The sequence below is a fragment of the Belonocnema kinseyi genome, chromosome 10 (genome assembly GCF_010883055.1).
Source record: "Belonocnema kinseyi isolate 2016_QV_RU_SX_M_011 chromosome 10, B_treatae_v1, whole genome shotgun sequence".
Lineage (NCBI taxonomy): Eukaryota > Metazoa > Arthropoda > Insecta > Hymenoptera > Cynipidae > Belonocnema > Belonocnema kinseyi.
In genome coordinates this window covers 49,735,283-49,760,043 of record NC_046666.1, presented here as the reverse complement: position 1 = coordinate 49,760,043, position 24,761 = coordinate 49,735,283, and the positions used below count along the sequence as shown (strand labels likewise).

General features: G+C 28.4%; 1 protein-coding gene across 1 annotated transcript in view; it reads left to right on the top strand.

Annotated features, from left to right (window-relative positions):
• Positions 1–33: 33 nt before the first annotated feature.
• Positions 34–24,761, top strand: part of LOC117182192 (homeobox protein abdominal-A homolog) — a 108,120-nt gene continuing 83,392 nt past the window's right edge. Inside the window, exons 1-2 of the mRNA XM_033375253.1 lie at positions 34–1,239; positions 4,415–4,447. Of these exons, the coding sequence (XP_033231144.1) occupies positions 492–1,239; positions 4,415–4,447 (781 nt within the window). The 5' untranslated portion in view covers positions 34–491. The remainder of the gene's footprint in view (positions 1,240–4,414; positions 4,448–24,761) is intronic.

Sequence of the window (24,761 nt, the reverse complement as noted above, 5' to 3'; positions counted from 1 at the left end):
CCACGCTCCTCTGCTTGTCTCGTGGGCAGCCCAATTTTCTGGGGCAGCGGATCAGCTGACCCCTCTGGTAGCTTTTGACTACGATCCTCGAACTCGTTAAAACGTGTCCGGGACCAGTAAAGACGATCCTCGCGGAGTGCTCGCGGACCCGCGGAGTACGAACTCGTGCCCGTCAAAGTTGATCTGGCTCGTTATCGTAGTGTGGTGTGCGAGTTGCGTAAGTGGCAATAAAAGTGAGGGTAAAGCACCGATAAAAGTTGGTGGAAGAGGGGCAGGAGGAGGCCGTGAAAGAAGGTGGAGGAGTTGCGGTAGGAAGTGCGTAGAGCGTGAAAATACGGATCTCGATTGAATCGCCTCGTGGTCCGTGCGGAAGGCTCATCTCGGTTGTCAAGGTGCAAGATGTGCGGGACCAATATGGTGTTGTTGGACATAAGTGTCCAGTGCGGGTGTTGACTGTCCACGGACGGACGGACGGGCGCTTCGGCGGCGATATGAGTTCGAAATTCATAATCGATAGTATGCTACCGAAGTACCATCAACAATTCCATCATCAACAGTTGTTCTCCAGTGCGAATTCCAGTTCCGTTCAGGCTTGCTCTTCAAGTCCAGCTTCTAGTTTAGAATCCAGTTTGTCCGCGGCGGCTGTTGCAGCAGCGGCAGTTAATTACGCTCAACACAACTCTCCGAGTCCGACGGGCTCAAGTCCTCAGCACTCAGGAAGTTCGGCTTCCACATCCCCAGCGGCGCGCGCCACATCAAGCATGTATCCTTACGTTTCGGCGGCTGCGGCCCATCATCATCATCAGCAGCAGCAGGCTGTTGCAGCTGCTGCTTTTGGGGCCACATCAAGCATGGTCCCCGGGTTTGGTTCATCAGCGGCATCGAGTGCAGCCTTGGCGGCTGCTGCGGCTGTTGATGCGGCCACCGGCGGCGACAAGTCCTGCAGGTACACCGCGAGTCTCACCGGAAATGTTGCCCCTTCGGCTGGTGATCCTATGGTCAATTACACATTGGGACACCATCATCAGAATGGTGCTACCCCTGGTAGCCTTGTGTCCTCAGCTTCGGCGTCTTCGGCGGTCTCTGCAGCTTCTGCATCCATGGCGGCTGCAGCACAATTCTACCATCAAGCAGCCGCCGCTTCTGCTGTTGTTGATCCTTTGGCTTCCTGTCAACAGCCCACGAGTGGACAACCTGGAATACCTGAGATTCCCCGCTATCCATGGATGTCCATCACCGGTGAGTCCTGTTCCATGTGTTGATGTTAGGTGTGATCCATTGGTTCATGGAAGAATATGCTCGTTTAGGACCTTAGGATGTTACCCAAACTACGTGCATGTTGAATGTTTTGTTACTATTGCATGGAATGTTTTCTTGAAGTGTTTTTCTTTATGGTTTTCTTAATCAGTTATATTATTAGGCAAAACAAATCTGTCTAGTAAGCTATTATAAGCCCCAAGTCGTTAAAAGTGTACACCAGTTTCATGCACAATGAAGCTTTGTCTTCTAATTTAGATAAGAGCAAAATTAGCTATGCTCTGATAACAATGTTGCTTATCTTTTAATGTTATTTATATAATCCTATTAATAGAGAGGGAAATTACTTCAACTCTTCTTGATCTTGCCATTATTTTTATATTCGAAGTTCTCAAGATATCTATAAAGTTATTGTAAAAAAATTTTACCAGATGCTTTGAGACACAGAAGAGTAGCAATCTCTGTTTCTGAAATGTTTTTATGTTTCCAATGAAAGGCTTGAGTTTGATTTCTCGAACAGTAGTAAAACTTTGCAACTTGAGTGGCTTAATCTTCAAACCGAATGTTTTTAACTCTGGTCTATAATTACTTCCCATACGGATGAAACAACTTAGGCTTTCTTGTTCCAGAATGTTTGCAAAAACAGGATTTATATTTTTGAACATACATGTCCAAAAATATAAATCCTGTTTTTGGGATATCGTTTTAAATTCTTTGTTTTGGCAACACAGGATTATTGCTTGTTGCCCTGATTTGTACAATGTTTTGAAAATATTCAATGATTAAAGGGGTTGCATATGCTAACAAACTTCTTATGCCAAAGACTTATAAATATTTGAATAACTAACCTACGGAAAGATTACATACATTAAGATGTATTAAATATTTATTTTATTTAAAAATTTGTCTTACTTTACTATTTGGGATCTGTAATAATGATTTTGATAATCCCATTCTTTAATTTTTGAACGAAATATGAACGTGAATTTTGAAATAAATTGAAAAACGCGGATTGATGGAATCCGTCGATTGACGGATCAACAATCCGACGGCCGCCAACGGTCCTCGTAATTATAGATCCAAAGAATGATATCTGAATATTTTACAATCTTTTGCATGTTTTTTTTTAAATGTGCTTGAACATGCAAAGAGCAATAACAATATCTCACCTTTTTTTTTATCAATTTCATTCAGCTTCATGTAAATCAGCTATAGCTCTCACCGTTTCGATCCGACGGTATTTGGTACATTCTTGCATGAAATTAAAATTGAAATCATACTACGAAAACTCAAAATCTCACGATATTGTTTCCAAATCGTTTATGCTAATTAACTAAACTAATAAATCGTTCTGATAAAACCAGAACAATAAATAAGTCTTCGAAAACACTTAGAAACTTAACATTCGAAATTTTTATTATTTAATATTCAAATTATTCGGTTTAAGTCCAATTTCTGAAATAAGATAAATTAACAATAAAATGATTCTGATTTAATATGGAATAGTACTATTAATAATGCAATAATTATTGAACCTAGGAGAGGAAAATTATTATTTTACCAATTAAATAATTTAGAACAGAGATTTAATATTTTGTTTCTATCTGATAGAAAGATATAATCTCGCTATTTGATTATCGCGGTAGTAATTATGAAAGTCAGAATTTTAGCGGCGGGTCTGGTATGCAAATTATTCTCGATGGTGTATTTGCTCTCGCCACCCTATACTGTACACGTATATTGCATATTAACCTGTTACTTAGATTACGTCCATTGCTATTTTTGCATGGCGTCTTTGCAAAACTTTCATGTACCCACTCATATATTTTCCACTTATATATTTACCACCAACCTACACCGTTGACATCAGGTACAATAAAAAAAAAATGTTGAATCAATCCTTTTCCGCAAGTAATTCTCGATCATCTCTTAATTACATTTTCAATCCGTCCCACCTTTATGGTTTTTATGGGAGAGGCAGTACTTTTTAAAAATGAAGATTTATTTAAATTAAGTAATCAGAGTTTCTAAACAACGTTTGAAATTAATATTACTTTTGATGAGGTTTCATGAAGACGTTTTGTTTATTACGGCAATTATTTGTATAAAACAAAAAATAGTGTATTTTCAAAATGATTATAATATTAAGTGATAAATTAACTATATAACGTTGAATCAGAAATAGAATGTAGCCTATATTATTCGAAATATCGAAAAATAGGGATATTTCTACTGCTGAATCTTCCGGAAGTTCTAAAGCTTTTAGCTTCTGGTCATTGATGATAAACATCGTAAAAGTTTGTTTTTTTTATGCAAATACTGTTTTGCAATTCTATTAAAATGTTTTGTGTTAATATTTATGAATATACGATATTTTTCTTAGTTTCGTTTGAAGAAAGTTGTAGAAATAATGATTTTAATAATTCTTTCTTGAATAACACCAATTTTATAATTATGAGAAATTAACTCTCGAAAAATCTTCTAAATCAGAGACTAGAATTTTTTAGCACTCTTCCGCTGAGTTTCCACTGAAATGGAGAAAGTGTGAAACTTTCCTAACCATGTTGCGACCCTTAGGTTCACAACTGGAAAGGCTTTTAAAAAAAGAAAGTATCCTGTCTCGGAAATTCTATATCTGAGAACAAAAGTATATAGTAGAAAGGGAGTATTTACATCTGGATTAATATTAAATAAGTGTTTTTTTAAAGAATATTCAATTGTGTTTAAATTCATCAGTACATGATCTTTGCCAAAAGACAATACAAATCTGGGTCGGGACAATTTGCCTCACTTAAAGCAAATCTGAATTTAAGTTCAACGTACCTTTAATCATTCCAATAACCCCATTCGGCAACGAAAATAGCAGATTATCGATGCATTTTTTCCATTGCTCAATATTTTTTCTCAATTGCATCTTGTTGAGATTTTTTTTTCGTAGTAGCATGATTCTTATTTATGTGTTCGCCATTTCTCACGTTTTATCGCGACCGATCATTTCGAAATTGAATATTGCTGATCATAGAAACGTATTTATGAGCCCATTAAGATTCTCTATTTGTCAGCTTTATTTCAATTGCAGAATCTAAATGTCTTCGATTTCACCTGATTTTCATCTGCTTGTATATCAAAAATTATTGATTACACTTTTATTTTCCAGATTGGATGAGCCCCTTCGACAGAGTCGTCTGTGGTGAGTATTTTGTATATTTTGTATTTAGTTTATAATTTTTTAGTTTTTTTTTTATATAGCCTTTCTTGTAGAAATTAGACAAATTTCCAGGGCTGCGACACATAATTCAGATCTGCACCTATTTCTGAATTTGATTGGATTCTTTTAAATTTCTTTGAATTATTTTGAATTCACTTGGAATTTTTTTAATTCTCTTGAATTTCACTGAATTCAATTAATTTGTTAGAATTAATATTTATTAATTTACCCTGAAGGATTTTTAATTCACCTTGAATTTATCGGATCCCTATTTATCACTCTTCTGTTGATTCTTAATTACTTGAAATCACTATAATTTTTTTTATTTTATAAATTTTATTCCATTCACTTGACTTATTTTTTATTTGAATTGAATTCTTATGAATGTCATCGAATTCTCTTGAACTTTCTTAATTTATTCACAATTCAAGCCAATTTTACTGAAATCAATGGTATATTTTAGATTTTTAACATTTAATTATTTTCAATTCTTTTGAATTGTAAATTCCCTTAATTCTACCCAATTTAAAGTATTTTTTGAAGTTAAATTTTTTTTAATTCACCCTGAAGTCTTTAGCTCGCCTCGAATTCTCAAGTATTTCATCAAATTTTTTTGAATTCCCTGGAATTTTTCTTAATTTTCAAAATTAAATGTATTTTAACAATATTTTTTTATTGTTTTCAATTAAGTTGCATTTTTTTGTAATCCACCTTACATTTTTCTGAATTTTGTCAAATTCTTCTCATTTCCTTTTAATTCCTATGAATTCGCTTGAATTTTAATTAATTCATTGTTTTTTTGTGTTTGTAAATTTTTGGCATTCACTTCCTCTGAATAAAAACTCTAATTAATCGGAATTCCAAGGCATTTTTTGGATTTAAAAACTTGGTTTCCCTTACTCCAATTATTTTTAATTCATATTGAATTCGTATGAATTTTGTCGAGTTCTCTTGAATTCCCTTGAATTCTTCTTAATTTACTCAAATTTTATTCAAATCAATGGAATATTTTGGATTAATATTGTTTCATTTTATCTGGTAATCACCCGAAATTCTTATTAATTTATCATAATTTCTGTTATATTCTTGTGAAGTCTTTGGAATTCTATTGAATTATTTTAATGTTGGTAAATTCTTGCAGTTCTACCCAATTCAATGGATTTTAACAGGTTTTTTTTTTTTCAGTTCGCCCTGAAGTCTTTTAAACTAACTCCGAATTCACAGGCATTTTATCGACTTATTTTGAATTCCCTTCAATTTTTCTAAATTTATTCCAATATTAAAGAGTTAAATTATTTTTTAAATATTTTTAAATTTTGTCCATTCACTTGAATTATTTTAAAATTCAAGTTTGATTTTTCATAAGTTTCATATAATTCTTATTAATTCCCTTAAATTCCTCTAAATCGATTTCAATTTGATTTTATTCATTCTTATATATTTTTAAAACATTTTTTCATTGTACTTGAATTTTTTTATTTTTCCTGAATTCTGCTCTCTCTCTTAATTTACTCAATTCGGTATAAATTTTTTATATTTTGAAAGTTTTGTTCAATTTACTCAAATTATTAGAAATTTTATCATATTTTATTGAACTCCATTTAATTCTTCTCAATTCACTACAATTTTAACGAAATAATTAAAATTTGGAAGTATTTTTAGCTTGTGTACAATTTTTTAAAAGTTCATCTTGAATTTTTATGAGTTTCGTGGAATTTTTTTCGTTTCCCTAAAATTTGTCTTCAATCACTCGAATTTAATTTTGATGTTTTTTTTCAACTTACTTAAACTCTGTTAAAATATGCCTGAAATTCTGTTGATTCCCATTTTACGGAATTAGTGCAAATTTTTTTATTGTCAACATTTTGTTTAATTCACTCAATTTTTGATGAGATTCATGAGTTTCTGGAATTCCCTTGAATTCTTCTATATTCACTCCAAATTGACTAAAATCATTAGAATTTTTGGGATTTTTTTGCTGTTCATTTGAATTCTCTTGAATTGATTTCAATTTAATTCATTTGAACTATTTATAAGATCATCTTCAGTTTTGTGTGAGTCTCTTTTAATTTTTTTCATATCTTATCAATTTCCCTAAATTCGCTCCAATGTTATTCAATTTATTTTGGTTTATTTGATGCTTTCTTCAATTTATTTAAATTCTGTTCACTTTCATTTTACTCAATTCGAAGGGAATTTTATTATTTTCAACATTTTGATCAATTCACTCAAGTTCTTCTGAGTTTCGTCAAACTCTCTTAAATTCCCTTGAATTCTTCTTTACTCTAATTCTAATTCTATACACCTATTCACCCAAATTTCTACTTATACCAATAATTAAACTTTTAATATTTTTCCAATTCATTTAACTTCTTTTAAATTTAACTTGAATTCTTTTGAATTATTATGAATTTTTGCTGGCCTGGAATTCTTAAAAATTGTACAGAATTTTTTTTTTAATTCAAAAGAATATCCGTCACTTAAGGCCACTGTTTCGGTGCGAACAGGTCACTGTTTCAGTTCAAACAGGTAACTGTTTCGGTTCAAACGGGTAACTGTTTCGGTTCAAACAGGTAACTTTTTCACTTTGTTCAAGTAAAAATGGCAGCCCTGGAAATTTGAGAAAAAGTCTCTCACGTTTAGAAATAAGAAAATATTGAACTCGACTGAAAGAAATATTCGGGACTATTTGCAAATCATAAAGGATGATCGCGGAGTGGGGAAGTCTCTGAATAAAGGAGCAAAACCATTTTGTAGCTGCAGCACATGTGGCAGGCATATTTTTGAGTATCTCATTCGGTCCTCTAGATTCAATCCCCAAAACTGTATCACCCGACATCCCAATCTTATTTAGGATCATCGCCCTTATACCGCACCGCCACTATAATAACTTTTATGACTCTTGATTTTATTTTGCCGGATAATCATTCCACAGAGGGCCTTTGCTTTCTCTTCAAAGCATAACATATGTGAACTTAATTTTATGTTTATTAGGGGCGAAAAGAATACTTTTTAGTGCGCTTTCTCTCATTTTAATAACCCTATTTCAGCCTCGGGATTATACTTTAGGGGTTGTCTATAAGGGGGTATTCATATATTACGTTTTTAATTGGGGGGGGGGGGTTCCAGTAAAAAATAAGGTTGATAACACGTGTAGATTGAGTGGTGGGGGAAGTTGTTCAGTGGAATTAAAGTTATAAACTCATTTAGTACCTTTCTTGATGAGATTTAAAGAAATTTTGCGAATTTTTCTCATTCCTTGAAAAATTATTTTTTTTACTCTTTTTCCTAAATTCCCACTGAATCAATAAACCTTAATAAAAAAATGCAACTATTGTTTGAAAAGTCTACTGTGACTTCTTGTTAAAAATCATATTTTGGGTTTAACTTTTAACTATTTTCTTAAAAAATCATCTTTGATTGAAAATTTAACTATTTTGTTGAAAAGTCATTTTTTGTTTAATTGAGAATTATTCTATTTAACTAAAAAATGTAACTATATCATTTATGTTTAAAAACTGATATTTTTTATGAAAATTAATATTTTTTTAGTAGAAAATTCCACTATTTAGTTGAAAATGTATGTGCTTGTTAGAAAATTCGTTTATTGGCAGAAAATTAATGTTGTTGCTTGAAGATTTATCATTTTAGTTGAAATCTTATACTTTCGGGTCGAAATTGAAATATTTAGTATAAAGCTCTTTTTTTTGTTGCTAGAAAATTCCAAAATTTGGTAGAAAAATCAAGTATTTGATTGATAATTAACTTTCTTGTTAAAAATTCATATTTCAGTTTGAAAATTGAAACTCTTTCGTTAAAAAATATACTATTTGGATGGAAGTTAACTATTTAATATAAAATGCAGTTTTTTTTCAAACCACATTGGCGGATCGAAAATTCAACTTTTTCATAGATAACTCGTCTTTTTTGGTTTTAAAATTTAACAGCAATTATAAAAATTTAACAATATTGATGAAAATTGATTAATTTTGTTGAAAATTTGTTTGTTTGTTTTTTTTTTTTTTAGAAAAGCAACATTCTTTGCGAAAAGATCTTCTTTTTGGTTGAAAATTTAACTATTATTTAACTAAAAGTTTATCTTTTTTTGTTTGATATTTGAACTGCTTTGTTAAAAATTCATTTCTTCAAAGATTAACCACTGTAAATAAAAATTAGTTTTGTATTTTAATAATATAATTGAAAATATTTTTTTGGCTTATCTTCGGTGAAACATTCTTTACAAATCTACTATTTCCAATCATGAAATTAAATTTTTCACTGGCTAAAATCGTTCTAACAATTTTTCGAAAGAAAGATTTTTATAAATTAAAATAAATATAAATTAAATTAAAATCTAACCCTTTATAAAAAGTTGATGAGCGACAATAAGGAAAAATTTTCTAGTTTCCTATTCAAACATTTGGTTGAAAATATAATTATTTGTTAGAAAATTAAATTTTGAATTAAAAAATCATATTATCGGGTTGAAAATTGAATATTCGTCTTGTTGGCTACAAAATTCAATAATTATCTTGAAAATTCGTGTCTTTTTGGAAAATTCACCTTTTTGATGGCAAATGTAACTATTTAACTATTCCATTTTTGGTTAGAAATGTATCATTAGGAACTTGAAAGTGCGACAATTTCTTTGGAAATTCATGTATTTTGTTAAAAATTCCTCTTTTTGTTGGAAAATTCGTTTTTTTTCTTCTAAATTAATTTTTGTAACTGAAAATTCAACTATTTCATTTTTGTTAAAAGTTATTTTTTTATAAATTGGAAATTCATGTATTTTGTTGAAAAATCGTCTTTTGGAATTGAAAATTAAACTATTATTACTAATTAAATTCAACTATTTGGATGAAAATTCATCCCTTTTCCTTGGAAGTTGAACTTCTTAGTGGTTAATAAAACTGTTTAATTCAAAATTCAAAATTAAAGAAATTTAAATGAGTTTAAAATCAAATTTAAAATCCTATTTAACGTCCAATCAAATTAATGTGCAGAATTACTGAAAAAAAAACCGAAAATCCAACGACCAAATTCGATCAACCACCATAAAATGTTCCTTTTGAAATTTGAAAAAAGAAAACAATTTTTTCCTAAGAAAGAAAAGGAAAGAATGTACTTTTTGTGCAAAAATAAAAATGAGAGGGCAAATGAAATTTAAATATTTCTTGAAAATGTAATATATTTAGACTTACAAATCTTATGAATTTAAAGCATTTCATACTGAATTTAACATGGTGGCTAAATTATTTTTATATAAATAAATTTATTTTCTTGAAAAACAATCCTATTTTCTCTGTTTTTCTGAGGGGGGGGGGGGGTAAGAGCCCAAAATTGGTAACAGTTTATGGAAGGTCTCTTATCGACAAGTTGTTTTGTCGAGGAAAATAATAATGATGACATTATCATGACTTTCAGCAAGTGTCCAATACCCTCTTTCGGAATATGCTTATTCCCAGTCTGTAAATTAATAATTAAAGGAACGCCATTAGCGCGACAAAAATAAACTTTATCTGTGTCGCCACCGTCCACTGGTTATTTATGGCAGATTGTGTGCAATGTGCATCTCTCTCGCGAAACTGATTATTTTTTACGTTGAATGATTTATCGTCCTTTAAGAGGTTTCAGCAAATAATTTCATTGGAATTAAAATTTCAACAGCGTAGGGATAATTTCGAAATAATTGAAATTCAGTTAAGCAATTATTAAAACCAATTTTAGCCTGTTCTTTTAATAACGAATGACTAAATTAATCATTTTTTTCATTGGAGCTGGTTTCTGGTATCCAATTTTGCAATGTACATAAATGCACTTCGTAATTGCCCATAATTACGGAGTAAACTGGGTGGTGCACAGAGAGGGATGAGTTATTTGATCATAAACCTGAACGAAAATTTATCTGCTTTGAGAAGCTAATGAGAATTTCTCCGCCACTTGCCGGGCGCCAGTCCAATTTTTTAAGCACGAAAAATCTACATTTTCGAATTTATGAATTTATCGGCTCTCCTATTTATCTACTGTTGAGATTTGTTGCCACTGTTATTCCAGATAAATAATTAAATATATATTTCGTGCATTGTCACTTTTTAATCTTTTTTTTTTTTCTTAAAAGAAAAAGTTTTTTTGAAGGAAAAGGTCACATCCACCTCGTTATAGATATTTTGTCTAAAAAAAAATTAAATAATCTATTTATGAAATCTAGTAATCTATGTTATGATAAACTTATTTAATATCAGATTTCACACACCTTTCCCTATTTTCCTCTTCATTAAAGAAATCCTTTTTTTTTACCAGTTTTCAAAGCACACTTCCCCGTTTTCTTCTTTTTTTTTACTTAAATGCGAACTTACTTCATAGAATCTAATAAGAAAATCTCACTACTACTATTTTATTGTTGGTTTAGAATTGATTTTTTCTTGTTAAAAATTTAATGATTTTATTAAAAATTCAGCTATTTTGTTAACAAGTCAATTTTTTTCGGAAATTCAATTTTTATACTGAATGTTAGTAGTTTTGAAAAGGATTTTTTTTTAGCTGAAAAGACATAATCTTGCGCTTGAAAATTACTTTTTTTTTTAATTCAACACTTCTAAAAAATGCATCTGCTTAACTTGGAAATTCACTTGTTGGGTTTAAAGTGCAACTGTTTTTGATGTTAATTAATTTATTTGTACGAAATTTCGACCATATGGGTGAACATTCTTTTTTTTTTAATTCGTCTCATTTAATTTAAAATGCAGGCATTTGATTCTAAATGCAACTGTATGGTTGAACTTCTTTTTTTGTTGAAAATTAAGTTTTTGTTTGACAATTCATCTTTTTTGGTTAAAAATGAAATTTTATGTTGAAAATTGATCTTTTCGGGATTAAGAGTCAGTTTTGGATAACATATATTCAACTTTTAACTTATAAACTCAATTCTTTTTATGAAAGTTGATTTCTATATTTGAAAATTTAGCTTTCTTGGTAAAAAATTTGTTGTAAATTCATCTCTTTTCTGGATAAAAATTCATCTTCTTCAGTATAATATTCAAATATTTGGTTGAGAATTTTCTTTAGTTAAAAATTCCTCTAAAAAATCAAATATTAGATGAAAAATTCATCTTTTTGGTTCTAAATGCGATTTTTTGGTTGAAAATTAGTTTCGTTCAATTAATTTTATAAATTAATATTGAAGTATTGCATTTTTTCGCAAATTGATCTCTTGATAAAAATATTAAAACTTCGTTGTAGAAAATTCAACTGTTGGTTGAAAATGTAACTACTTCGTAGAAAACTCGTTTTTTGTTGTTGAAAATTAATTTTCTAAACAAAAAATTACTTTATTTTTATTGAAAATTTAACTATTTTGTTTTTGATTGAAAATCAATTTTTTTGTACCAAATCTAATTATTTGGTATAAAATTATTATTTAAAAAAAATTAACTTTAACTGAAAACTTAAATATGTATTCCATTTTTTTCGAACATTTATGTTTTTAGATAGAAATAATCTTGGCTGAAAATTCATCTGTTTTGTTAAAGATTTAACTATTTCGTTAAAAAATTTATTTGATTTAATTGTAAATTAATTTTGTTGTTAAAGAATCATAATTTTAGCTGAAAATTCTTCAATTGCTTAAAATTAAAATACTCTGTTAAAAAAATTTTTTTTTCTTTGAAAATTTATTTTTTAACTGAAAATCAATTTCTTAAACTAAAAATTGATTTATTTACCTGAAATTTTAATTTAACCGCAAATTTATTTTTTCTTACTGAAAATGTAACTATTATATTTTGGATTGAAAGTGCAGAAAATTAATCTTCTTGGCTAAAAATGAACCTTTTGGTTGAAAATTCTACCATTCGAAGCAAAATTCATGTATTTTTTTGAAAATTTATGTTTATAGTGGAAAACTTATCTTCTTGGTTGGAAATTAATATTTTTAGTTAAAAATTCATCTATGTTCGTAGATATTTCCTCTTTGTTGTTAGAAATTCTACTTTTTGTTTGAAAATTATTAATATGTTTTGGTTGGGTATTCAACTATTTTGTTGGATGTTCGTTCTTTTTTTTTGTTGAAATGTTACCTGTTACTTTTTTTCCCAAAATTTTTTTTTTTAGTTGAAATTTGGGCGACGTTATTAAAAACTATTTTTTTCGTCGAAAATTAATTTTTTAATTAGAAAATTAATCTCTTTATTAAAAATTCTACTCTTTTTTTGAAAATTTGTATTTTTTGGGTTGAAGATTGATTATTTGTAATGAAAAGTAATGTTTTTTTGTAACTCAAAATTGAATCATTACATTTATTATTGAAAGTTAATCATTTTTACAAGTATTATGTTCAAAATTCGCATTTTTCAATTGAAAATTAATCTTCCTTGTTGAAATTTCATCTTTTTCGTAAAAAACTAATCTATTTTATTGAAGTTGCAACATTTTTAGTTGAAAAGTTAGGAATTCAAAGCGTTTTAAATTAAATTCAGCAGTAGTCAATTTTATTCAATTTTTATCTTAAATCAATCACTTTTTTCAAGTACATTAGTCTGATATTAATATTTGTAAATCGTTCTACTGGCCTAGAAATTTATTCAAAAATTATTTATGTCACCTTATTCGAAAAGGAGTTTCTTGTTTGCCATGATAGAAAAAAATATAGGAACAATGATGAGAAAAAAATTGCGCGCAGACAATTTATAGCAGGTGGTGTGTCTCCTTCTAGTCAGACGTGGGCGGTGGTTTAAGAATTTGGGAGTGATTGTCTATAGGGGAATTTCAAGGGTATGGTTCACTGGCCAGGCGAGGTGCATTATGCGACTCACTTTCTCAGTTCTCACTTATTTCACTCAGGCATGCGAGACCGACGATTCCATAGCCAATCATAGCTCTCGTTGATAAAAGTTGATTATTCTGAATCTATCACTTGTTCGTCTGTTTCATTCTCTCAATTACGATGTAATTGGTGTAATTATGAGCTTCACAATTACTTTTATCGCCATAGGGTTCCTTTATAATTATATCAACCCGTATAGTAACTGCTCTCGTTTACTATCTCGAAAACTATTTTAAAAAAATAGATGCAAACAAATTCCATTTTTTATTATTTATAAAATATTCTTTCGTATGTGAAAACAAGAAAAATTATTTTGCAAATATTTAAGGACTTTGGATTCGATTTTTGTAGATAAAAGAAATCTCTCATTATGTGTCATTTTCAAAGACTATTTGTGCTATTTTCATAGAAAACATTTTGCAAAGATGTCAATATTGCAAATTGTAGGAAGTATTGCTATGAAACTACCGATAAGTTAGAAAATAATAATAAAAATATTTCCAAGCTTTTATAATAAAAAGAATAAAATTCGCGGAGCAATTTCGAAAATAAAAATAAAATTAATATGTCTATAGAATTATAAAAAAAAAAGTTAGGGTGGTTCATAGAATATATTTTGACCTGACTTGGTCATTAGAAGGAAGCCCTTAGAAGACATTTTTTTATTAAATAAAAATATAGAAAAAAATTGCTTTTGAAATATAATTTAGCTCTATTGAGACGTGAAAAGAACTGGTGAAAACTTAACTCATGTCCTATATGGGGCATGAGTTAGATAAACAAAAAATAATTTTAAGCCAATAAAATGAATTTCCAAAATTTGGCACTTACGCCCTTTTCCCCGTGGACCCTTCGGTTGGAAACTTTTTAAAGTATGATTCAGGAGAGGCAAGGTAGAAAATAATGAAAATATTTTCAATTTCCTGTAATAAAAGAAGAAAATTCGCTGAGGAATTTTGAAAATAAAAATAAAATGAATATGACTATAGATTCTCAACAAGAAAAAACAAGCGAAAAAAAATACATATATATATTTTTTGTTTTTTCTTGTTGAGAATTTATAGTCATATTCATTTTATTTTTATTTTCAAAATTCCTCTGCAAATTTTCTTCTTTTATTATCGGAACTTGGAAATATTTTTATTATTTTCTACCTTTTCTCTCCTGAATCATACTTTAAAAAGTTTCCAACCGAAGGGTCCACGGGGAAAAGGGCGTAAGTGCCAAATTTTGGAAATTCATTTTATTGGCTTAAAATTATTTTTTGTTTATCTAACTCATTATTATATTATATATATTTTTTAGTTAAAAACTCATCTGTGTTCGTAGAAATTTCCTCTTTTTTTTGTTAGAAATTCAACTTTTTGTTTGAAAATTATTAATATGTTTTGGTTGGGTATTCAACTATTTTGTTGGATGTTCGTTCTTTTTTTGGTAGAAATGTTAACTGTTACTTTTTTTCCCAAAAATTATTTTTTTTTCAGTTGAAATTTGGCCGACGTTATTAAAAACTATTTTTTTGGTCGAAAATTAATTTTTTTAATTATTGAAAATTTGTATTTTTTGGGTTGAAGATTGATTATTTGTAATGAAAAGTAATTTTTTTGTTACTAAAAATGGAATCATTACATTTCTTATTGAAAGTTAATATATATATTTGCCAAATTAAAGTTTTTCACTGGCAATTCAACTTTTTGGTTGAGAATTCTTTAATTTTATTTAAAATTCGTCTTTTTTGGTAGTAAATTAATCTCTTTTTTCAAAATCCATCATTTTTAGTTGAAAATTCAAGTTTTTGGTTGAATATTCTTGAATTTTATTAAAAATTCATTTTTTCGTCAGTAAACTATTGTTTTGTTTAAAAATTCAACGTTTTTAGTTTTAAACTTCAACATTTTGGTTGAGAACTCTGGAATTTAATTAAAAATTCATCGCTTATGGTAGAAAATTCATTCTTTTGTTTAAAATTCTTATTTTTAATAGAGAATTCAACTTTTTGGTTCTGGATTCTTGAATTTTGTTACAAATTCGTCTGTTTTTGGTAGTAAATTAATCTTTTTGATGAAAAATCTACCTTTCTTAGTTGAAAATTCAACATTTCGTCTTTTTTGGAAGTAAATGAATATTTTTGTTTAAAAATTGATATATTTTTTAAATTCGTCTTTTATAGTTGAAAATTCTACTGTTTGATTGAGAATTCTTGAATTTTGTTAAACGTTTTTTTCCGTAGAAAATTAAGCATTTTCTTTGCAAATTCATCTGTTTGGTTAAAAATGTAACAACTAGGTTTTAAAGTTAAATTACTTTTTTAAAAAGTAAACAATTTTCTTTCTTTCTTAAAAATTCAACTTTTTGGTCGAGAATTTTTAAATATTATTAAAAATTCGTATTTTTTGCGTGTAAATTAATCTTTTTGTTTAAATTTTTTTTACAGAAACTTAATCTTTTTGTTAAAAATTTGACTAGGTTTTAAAGTTGAACTACTTTCGTAAAAAGTACAAAAAAATTTTTTTTCTTTCTTCCTCGAAAATTCAACGTGTTGGTCAAGAATTCTTGAATTTGATTGAAAATTCGTCTTTTTTGGTAGTAAATTAATTTTTTTGTTTAAAAATTTAACTTTTTGCTCAAGAATTCTTGAATTATTTTTTCGACAGAAAGTTAATCTTTTTATTTCGGAATTCATCTATTGTCGAAAATTTAGCAACTAGTCATAAAGTTGAACTATTTTTTTGAAAATTCAAAAAAAAAAATTTCTTTCTTAAGAATTAAGCTTTTTGGTTGAGAATTGTTGCATTTTATTGAAAATTCGTCTTTTTTGGTAGCAAATTAATTTTTTTGAATAAAACTTATAATTGCTTATAAAATTTATAATTGCATTTTTTGGTTGACGATTCAAAATTTTAGTTAACAATTCATTTCTTGGGTTGTTAGTTCAACTGCTTTGTTGAAAATTCCTTTTTTTTTGTGAAAAATTGCTTTGCAATTGGAAATTTATCTATTTCATTTTGTTCAAAAATGTTTGTTTTGTTAAAGTAAAAATTTAGCATTTAAAAAAATTTCTAATAATTTTTTTAGTTAAAAATGTGACAATTCCAATTTTGGTTAAAAATGTACTTTTTTCAGTATAAAATTTCAATAATGCTCAGATTAACTGTCACTTAAAATTCGATAAGGCATAATGCGACACTTACTGTAAAAATCTCTTTTTTATTTTAATTATTGATTTATCAGCATGTACCTGAAGTTCCGAGCGTTCAAATTCCCGAATAATTTTTCGGCATTTCTATTTTACCCATAAATATTGTTCCAACTACAATTTAAAATATGCATTACAATTCTGTTAAAATTATAAATTATTTACAATATAAATAAACAAATATTTTAGCACTTTTTTTGGTTTACAAAGTTATCAGTAAAAAAATTTGTTCATTTGAACGTTCAGAGCTTCAAGCACATTTTATTAGCGAAGTTTTAAATTTTTAAATTTTATTTTTAATATTTTTATTTTATTTTTAATTTTTTTTAATTTTATTAACGACTAGGCAAATAGGCAACTTGACTCGCTCTAAACACAAAAAAAAATCATTACAAACGCAAAATCAAAGTTTTACCAAATAGCTACATTATTTTCGCGGGGGGGGGGGGGGCAAACTAAATCAAGGCAAAAATTGCCCAAAGTTTGTAACGTACATTATGGATGATCCCTAAGTGACTTGAAATTCCAATTTGGTATTTGCGTATCCCGGAGATTGCTCCTCGGGGCAGACAATTTGCGAGATGAGCAAACGAGCAGGATTTGTTAGGAAGAGGGGCCGAGAAAATGATAACGAGGTGACGATGGGGAGAGCATCGAGAGCTCATAAAATCATTACGGCCCAACCTTTATGCCTTTATGGACCACACCCGATACTTGTAAAGCAGGACCGACAATTCAGGAACCACTGAAACTGGGGACTGGCTTCCTAAATGATATCAACTTCATACTCTAGGATCGTTGTCATACTGGGACTACATTATCTTGATTTCATTCCGATAATAGTCGGACCCACTCATAATTTACAGTTTATAATGTACCGTTATTTTCCCTGAGAAGAATTCCCTAAAAAGCTCTACTCTACTAACTTCTAAAAAAGATGGTGACATGTTCATTCAGTGATTTAACAAATCAGTTACAAATTCAAGGAAGAGATTATCCTTGGCAGGTATAATTTATTCAAAGATGGGGTTTCGAGATTTTTCTATAGGATAATATTCCGTTCGTGATAAATTGCTACAATGAATTTGGGAGGATATTTTTTTTAGGGAAGAGTTTATTAATGTTTGAAGAAAAACTTTGGGAATCGGAACGATTCCCTTATCAGATTACCTTATACGTTTCGCGGAATTTAAAAAGAATTGTTTGTAAGAAAATTGTCATTTTCGGTACGAATTATAGATAATTGTGATTTCGAAATTTTATTGTAGAACTCTGAATAAGTAGTCTGGAAGAAATGGAAAAATAAGATCTTTTCTTATAAATTCCCACACGTATAGTATTTTTCTCGAAATCATTTCCATTTTTTCCTCTACACGCTTGACATTTACCAGTTACTCATTTTATGATAACTCGCCCACACACTTTTTCGTTTTTCCAGATTTTATGTACCTGAAGTTCTAAACGTTCAAATGAACGAAATATATTTTTTTCCAATTCTATTTTATCAATAAATATTGTTCCAACGACAATTTAAAAATGTATTATAAATTTGTTTTTGTAAATATTTTTTTCTAATAAATATTAACCAGCATTTTAGCCATTTTTCTTATATGCCAACACCACACTTTTGATGAAATCTCTTCAAGCCTCTTGAAATGTCTGAAATTTTCTCAAATATTTGCAAGCATTTGAATTCTCCTGAAGTTGCAGTGAATTCTTAAAAAAATTCTGAAGCACTGAAAAGTTTCATTGAAAAGTTAAAAAAAAAGCTTTTTTAGCAGCAGACTCAGGAAATCCGAAATTGACAGGGAATTTTTATATACCTGGAAACTCCTGGAAATGACGATTTTTTTTAATGAGGAAATTTTTTCGCGAGTGTATTTAATTTTTTTTTTAAAATTGTAATGTAAAATTCAGTAACTATGATTTTTCATTTGCAAGATCGCTTTATATTACTATATTTAACTATTTTGTTGAAAACTCATTTTTTCTGTTTGAAATTAATTTTGTTGACTGAAAATTTAACTATTCCATTTTTTATTAAAAGTTGATAATTTTTAGTTAAAAATTCAAGTATGTCGTTGAAACTGCATATATTTTGTTGGAAATTTACCAGTTTGTTGGCAATATTTTCTCTCTCTTGACAGAAAAATCTTTCATTGTTAAAAATTCAACTCATGTTGAAACGTCGTCGCTTTGGTTGAATTAAACTGCTTTTATTCAATATTAAAATATTGTTTGATATAAATGTCAGCTACTATATTTTTCGTTGAAAATTCTTCTTTTTTTATTGAATGAAAAATGTATTATCTGAATGAAAGTTGAATGCTTTTATTAAAAAATAATTTTTTTAAAGGTTCATCACTTTTAATTAAAAATTCATCTAGTTGGTTGAAAACTGAGCTTTGTTGAAAATTCGTTTTTCCCTTGACTTTCAATTAATTTTTTACAGATAATTTAATGGTTCAGTTTAAATATTTATTTTAAATTGAAAATTTAATTATTCCATATGAAATATTCCATCACTATAGTTAAACATCCATTTCTAGCTTAAAATTACTTTTTTCAACTGAAATTTAACTATTCAATTTTTGTGTGAAAATTATCTTTGTTTGTTGAAAAATCGTATGTTTTGTTATAAATAAATTTTTTTATCTGAAAATTAATTCTTTTTTATTTAATATTTAACAACTTCATTTATTCGTGAATTCTATTCATGATTTTAGTGGAAAATTCATCAATTGGTTTAAAAATGAAACTATTTGAAAACAATTAGAACTATTTCATTTTTGGTTGAAAATTGATACTTTTTAGTTAAAAATTAACTATTTTTTTGAAAAATTCATCTTATTAGTTCCAAATTAACTATAACAGTTTTGGTTGAAAATTTATATTTTTTAGTTCGAAATTCACCTTTTTTGTGTAAAAACCATGTATTTTGTTTAAAAAAATCTGTTGTTTTTTTTTATAGAAAATTAATCTTGTTGTTTGAAAATTCATCTTTTTCGTTGAAAATTCAAGTCTTCCAATCGAATATTCATAATCTTATTGGTAAATTTTGTTGTTGAAAATTTAACTATTCCATTTATGGTTAAAAAATTGATCTTTTTTAATTTAAATTCCTCTATTTCGTTAAAAAGGCATGTACTTTATTGAACTATTCCCCTTTTCATTGAAAACTGTTTTTTTTTTCAGTTAAAAATTCAACTATTTGTTTGAAAATTTATCTTTTTTAGCTGAATTTCAACTATTTGGTACTTTAGAGACAAATTCATGAAATGAATTGTTACGTTTTCAGTAGTACTTAATTATTAAATTAATCTATGGTGCTTATATATTCAAGAATATCTTTTAATACAAGTTGTCAACGTTTTCGGAATGAAACATTTCAATTGAATCATTAAAAAATTAAAAACTTAAAAAAATTCATTATTTAAAAAAAGGCGAAATATTTTAATGGCTCCGTATTGTGAAAAATTATACTTGGAAAAACTTGAGATGTCTAGAAAAAACCTGGAATTATTAGGTAATTTTCTTCCAGGATTTGAGTAGACACCCTGAGAATAGTTAAAAAATAATATTATATTAAAAATTAAATTTTTCTGTAAAAGATCTCTCCGCGGGGAATCGAACCACAGAACTTCAGATTGCCGGTTGGGTGCTTTTTCCGTAAGATCGAAAGCAGAATACTTTTTTTATACATACACGCATTATACGTAATTACATTTTTCCAAGGAATAAGTATTATCATCGGAAAACAATAGAAATTTAGACGTCTTTTTAGACTAGATGGAGCTTTGAATTTATAGTTGAATTCTGGTCTGAAAAGTACAAAATTCTTAATAAGATGCAAAGAAAAATTCAAAATTAAATAGAGCCAACTTAAAGTTTCTTATTATTTTTTAAGAAATATGTATTTTCCTCAGAAAATTACAGAAATTCTGAACGTCCTTTCAGACTAGATGGAGCTATGCATTTATGGTTTCATCTAGTCTGAAAAGACGTTAAGAATTTTTGTTATTCTCTGATAATACAGATTCTTTAAAAAATAATAAGAAAACTTTAGGTTGGCTCTATTTAATTTTGAAATTTGTTTTTGCATCTCTTTAAGAAATTTGTAGAATTTACAATAAAGAAAATGAATGTTTAATCAGCAGTATCTTTGTACTCTGCAGTCTCTTGTTTTTCTAGACGAAAGCTTAAAATGAAAGCGAAACGATATTCTCACGCGAGTAGACACGTGAATGGCTGGAAGTTTAAGTTTAAGGCATTAGCATAATGACATTCTCCATTTTATCACGATCCACATAGCCTTCAGCATTGGGCCTTTGCTATTCGTTATTCGCCATTAGCCTCTTTTGCAGAGTCTAGCATTCAAGAGGAACAACCTCCTTCTACCTTCCGCCCCCTTTCCTCCTGATCTTGTAATGTCCTCAACTCTACCTTTTCTTCGGGCGTTTTTCTCCTCCATTCCTTTGTTCGCAATCACTGCACGTCCTGACTTTCGACGGGTATTCATCAGTCCTTAATGGATCATTGTCCCGAGGATCGGTCGTTTCTTTTTTTTTTTCTTTTCTTCTGCAAAAACCGTGCATCGTCCTTTCTATGAGATTGCGACTCTAATCCATCGTTCGTACGTGGTTGCAATGCAGTTTTGTTGCATTCCTCCATCCTGGATATTTATAATAGAGGGAATAGGGTCCGTCCTCTTTTTTACCTAATCCCCTTTTTCCTGCCTTTTCCTTTCTAAATTTGAAAACTCCCCTACCACGCCTAAAGTCGAGAATTTTTAGTCAATTTTCCTCTTAGGGAAATATAAGTCAACTGAAATCTTTTTTGGATGAAAACTATTTTTTTTTCAACGTTTTTCTTTTTATTTAAAGGTTCATCCTTTTTAGTATCTTTTGTTATTTCTGTTGCTGTATTTTAGCATCTTTCTTGGATAACATGCAATTGTTTTGTAAAAAATTCCACTATTTTCTAGGAAATTTATGTTTTAATTTCTTGGACAAAAATATAAATGTTTCGTTGAAAATTTAAAAATCTTGTTTAAAAAACAGATTTTTTGGATTTTGGTTGAAAATTCTCCTGTTTTGTTGAAAATTCAACTTTTGCGTAGAAAATTTACTTTAATTTTTTAATTAAATATTTTGTTGTTGAAAAAAAAACTGAAATCCTTTCTGGATGACAATTCTACTTTATTTTTTATTTTATTTTTTTAGTAAAAAATTCATCTTTATAAGAGAATTTTCATCTTTCTTGGGTAAAAATACAACTGTTTGTTTGAAAATGAACTATTTTGTTAAAAAGTCGTTTTTTTTTGTTTGAAAATTCTACTGTTTTGTTGAAAATTTAACTATTTCGTAGAAAATTTGCTTTTTGTTTAAAATTTATATTTTGGTCTTCCAAAATTTATTGAAATCTTTTGTGGATGACGTTTTTTATTTAAAATTTCTATGTTTTAATGTGAATTTCATCTTTCTCGGATAAAAATGCAACTATTTGGTAGAAAATTTAACTATTTTCTTAACACTTCATCTTTTTTAGTTGAAAGAATTTGTCTTTTTGTATTAAAAAGTCAATTCTTTTCGTAGAAACTTATTTTTTGTTGAAAAATTCATATTTTGATCTTAAGAAGTCAACTGGAATCTTTTTTCGATGAAAATTTAGGTATTTTTTTAATTCAAAAAAAAAAATTCATATTTTTAAAGAGAAATTTCATATTTTTCTAATAAACATGCAACTATTTGGAAGTGAATTCAAAAATTTGGTTACCGTCATCCCTTTTGATTAAATGTACGCCTTTTTAGATTTAAAATTCAATTATATTCGCAGAACCTCATTTCTTGTTAAAAAATTCATATTTTGAACTTGAAATAACAAAATTTCTTCTATTTTTATGATAATGCCAATTTTTGGTTAAAAATTCTGTTTGGCTTGAGTATTCAACTATTTCATTTAAAAGATTTCGTTGAATCAGTTTGTTGAGTGATCTTTTATTTATTTTTTAAATTATATTTTTAGTTGAAAATTCTATTCTTTGATAAAAAGAATTTCAGGCAGTTTTTAGAGTAAACTTAGTATTTCAAAGAAGAAATATTTCTGAATTATAATATGCATTTTTGACATTTTTCGTTACAAATCCATCTTTTTTTTTTAATTAAAAATTCGTCTCTGGTTGAAAATCTAACTATTTTGTTCAAAATCACTTTACTTTTTTTTAGTGAAAATTAAACCATTTGTTAAAAAATGTATGTATTTTATAAAAAATTCGTATCGTTTTTGTAGAAAATTAATCCTAATGGTTGGAAACTCTTTTTTTTGTGTGCATAAAATTCAATTATTCTACTTAAAGATTTATAATTTTAGTTGAAAATTTAGTTTGTTTAAAAATTAATTTCACTAACTGCAAATTAAACTATTCCATTTTTACATAAAAATTATTCTTTTCTATTCCGAAATTTAACAAATTGGTTGAAAATTTGTCTTCATTAATTGAAAATCCATATATTTCTTTGAAAATTAACGTATTTTGAAAAAATAATTGTTTGTATAAAATAATCTTTTTTTTAAACCTATTCTTTATATGTAAAACTCTCTTTATCATTTAAAAATTCAAGCATCCCAGATAAATATTTCCAATTATATTTTTAAATTCTTCACTTTGTTTGAAAATGTATTTATTTTTTATAAGGTATTTTTATGTTAAAAGCAATTTTTTAAACTGGAAATTTAATTCTTCAAGTTTTGGTTGACAATTTATCTTCTTCAGTAAAAATTAATTTTTTTTTCTTTTTTTTTTAATTCAGCTATTTCAGTATAAGATTTATCATTTTAGTTGAAAACTCTTATGTTTGGCTTAAAATTAACTTTTTTTAACGAAAACTATTACTATTCCATTTTCAATTGAAAATTATTAGTTTTTTAGTTAAAAATTCGACTGTTTCATCAATCATTAATGTATTTTGTTGAAAAATATTATTTTTTGTTCGAAAATAATCTTTTTATTTGAAAATTAATCTTTGTTTAAAAATCCATCTTTTTGGTTAAAAATTCAAGTGTTCCAGTTAAATATTCATCATTTTAGTTAAAAATTCATCTTTTGGGTTTAAAATTGAACCATTCTATTTGAATATTTACAATTTTATTTGGAAATTCCTCACTTTGTTTGATTTGAACTATTATGTGGAAGCCCCGTTTTTTTTGTTACTTAAAGTGTTTTCAAAATTCATTTATTTTGCAATGTTTTGGTCTGTTTTTATTAAAGGATTAATGCGTTTAATTTTCAACCAATTGAATATTTTAATTAATAAAACAATTTATTTAAAATTAAAAAAATACAATAAAAATTTATTTTAAACAAATTATTTTCTAGAATGAACGTCATGAATCAAAATAAATGTTTGCGTTTTGCTACAAATATGAATGTTACTTTTAGTTCGTCCGGAAAATTGACAGACTTGACCAGGAAAAACCGGAAACTTGAAATCGTCCGCCGAATCGCCACCCTTATATTTTCCCCAACATAATTTTTGTCCAGCCCAGTTCTAACGAGTTTTTCGACCTTTCGCTATGGTCCACCATAATTTTTCGTGTGTAATTCCATCCACCCCTGAGGGTAGAAAGGAGCAGAGGGCGGACTATGTTAGTAGGGGGAGGTGCAGGTAGGGTTGGTTGGAATCATGGATCTGGTTAGTACCGACGCTGCAGGACGCGGCAGCCATCATCGAATGCTAATGAGGGGTTGGCGGCTTTTGGGGCTTTGGGGGCGGAGGTGGAGGATTCAGACTGCCGAATCCTCTCCTGCTTCTGGCAGCGGCGGATCGGCCTGATTATAAATTATACATTATCTCCCGCTAGCCCACGTACTCCTCGGGAATCCAGCGACATGTCCTGGTAGTAGGGCTTTTCGGCCCCGATCGTACATCTTCCGATTCCTCCCTCATCCACCCTTCGAACCTTGGTCCCCCAACAATATATACAACATGCAGCCTATAGCATATTAATCAGGGATCTCAGCAGGTCCATTTTTGGTGAAAAGGGGATTTCATCACTAAAAAAAAAAATGTCTGGTTAAACCAACCAGAATTGGGGGTCGTTCATTTTTCGGAACGGTAAAAATTAAGAAAGGTAAAATTTCAGAATGGGTTATAATACATAATAGTAAAACTTACGAATAGCAAAAAGTAGGAAAGAGCATTAAGTAGGAAATCCAAAACTCTGAAAGGTATTTCTTCGGAAACCAAAGAAGCGGAATGGGTGAAAATTCAGAAGCG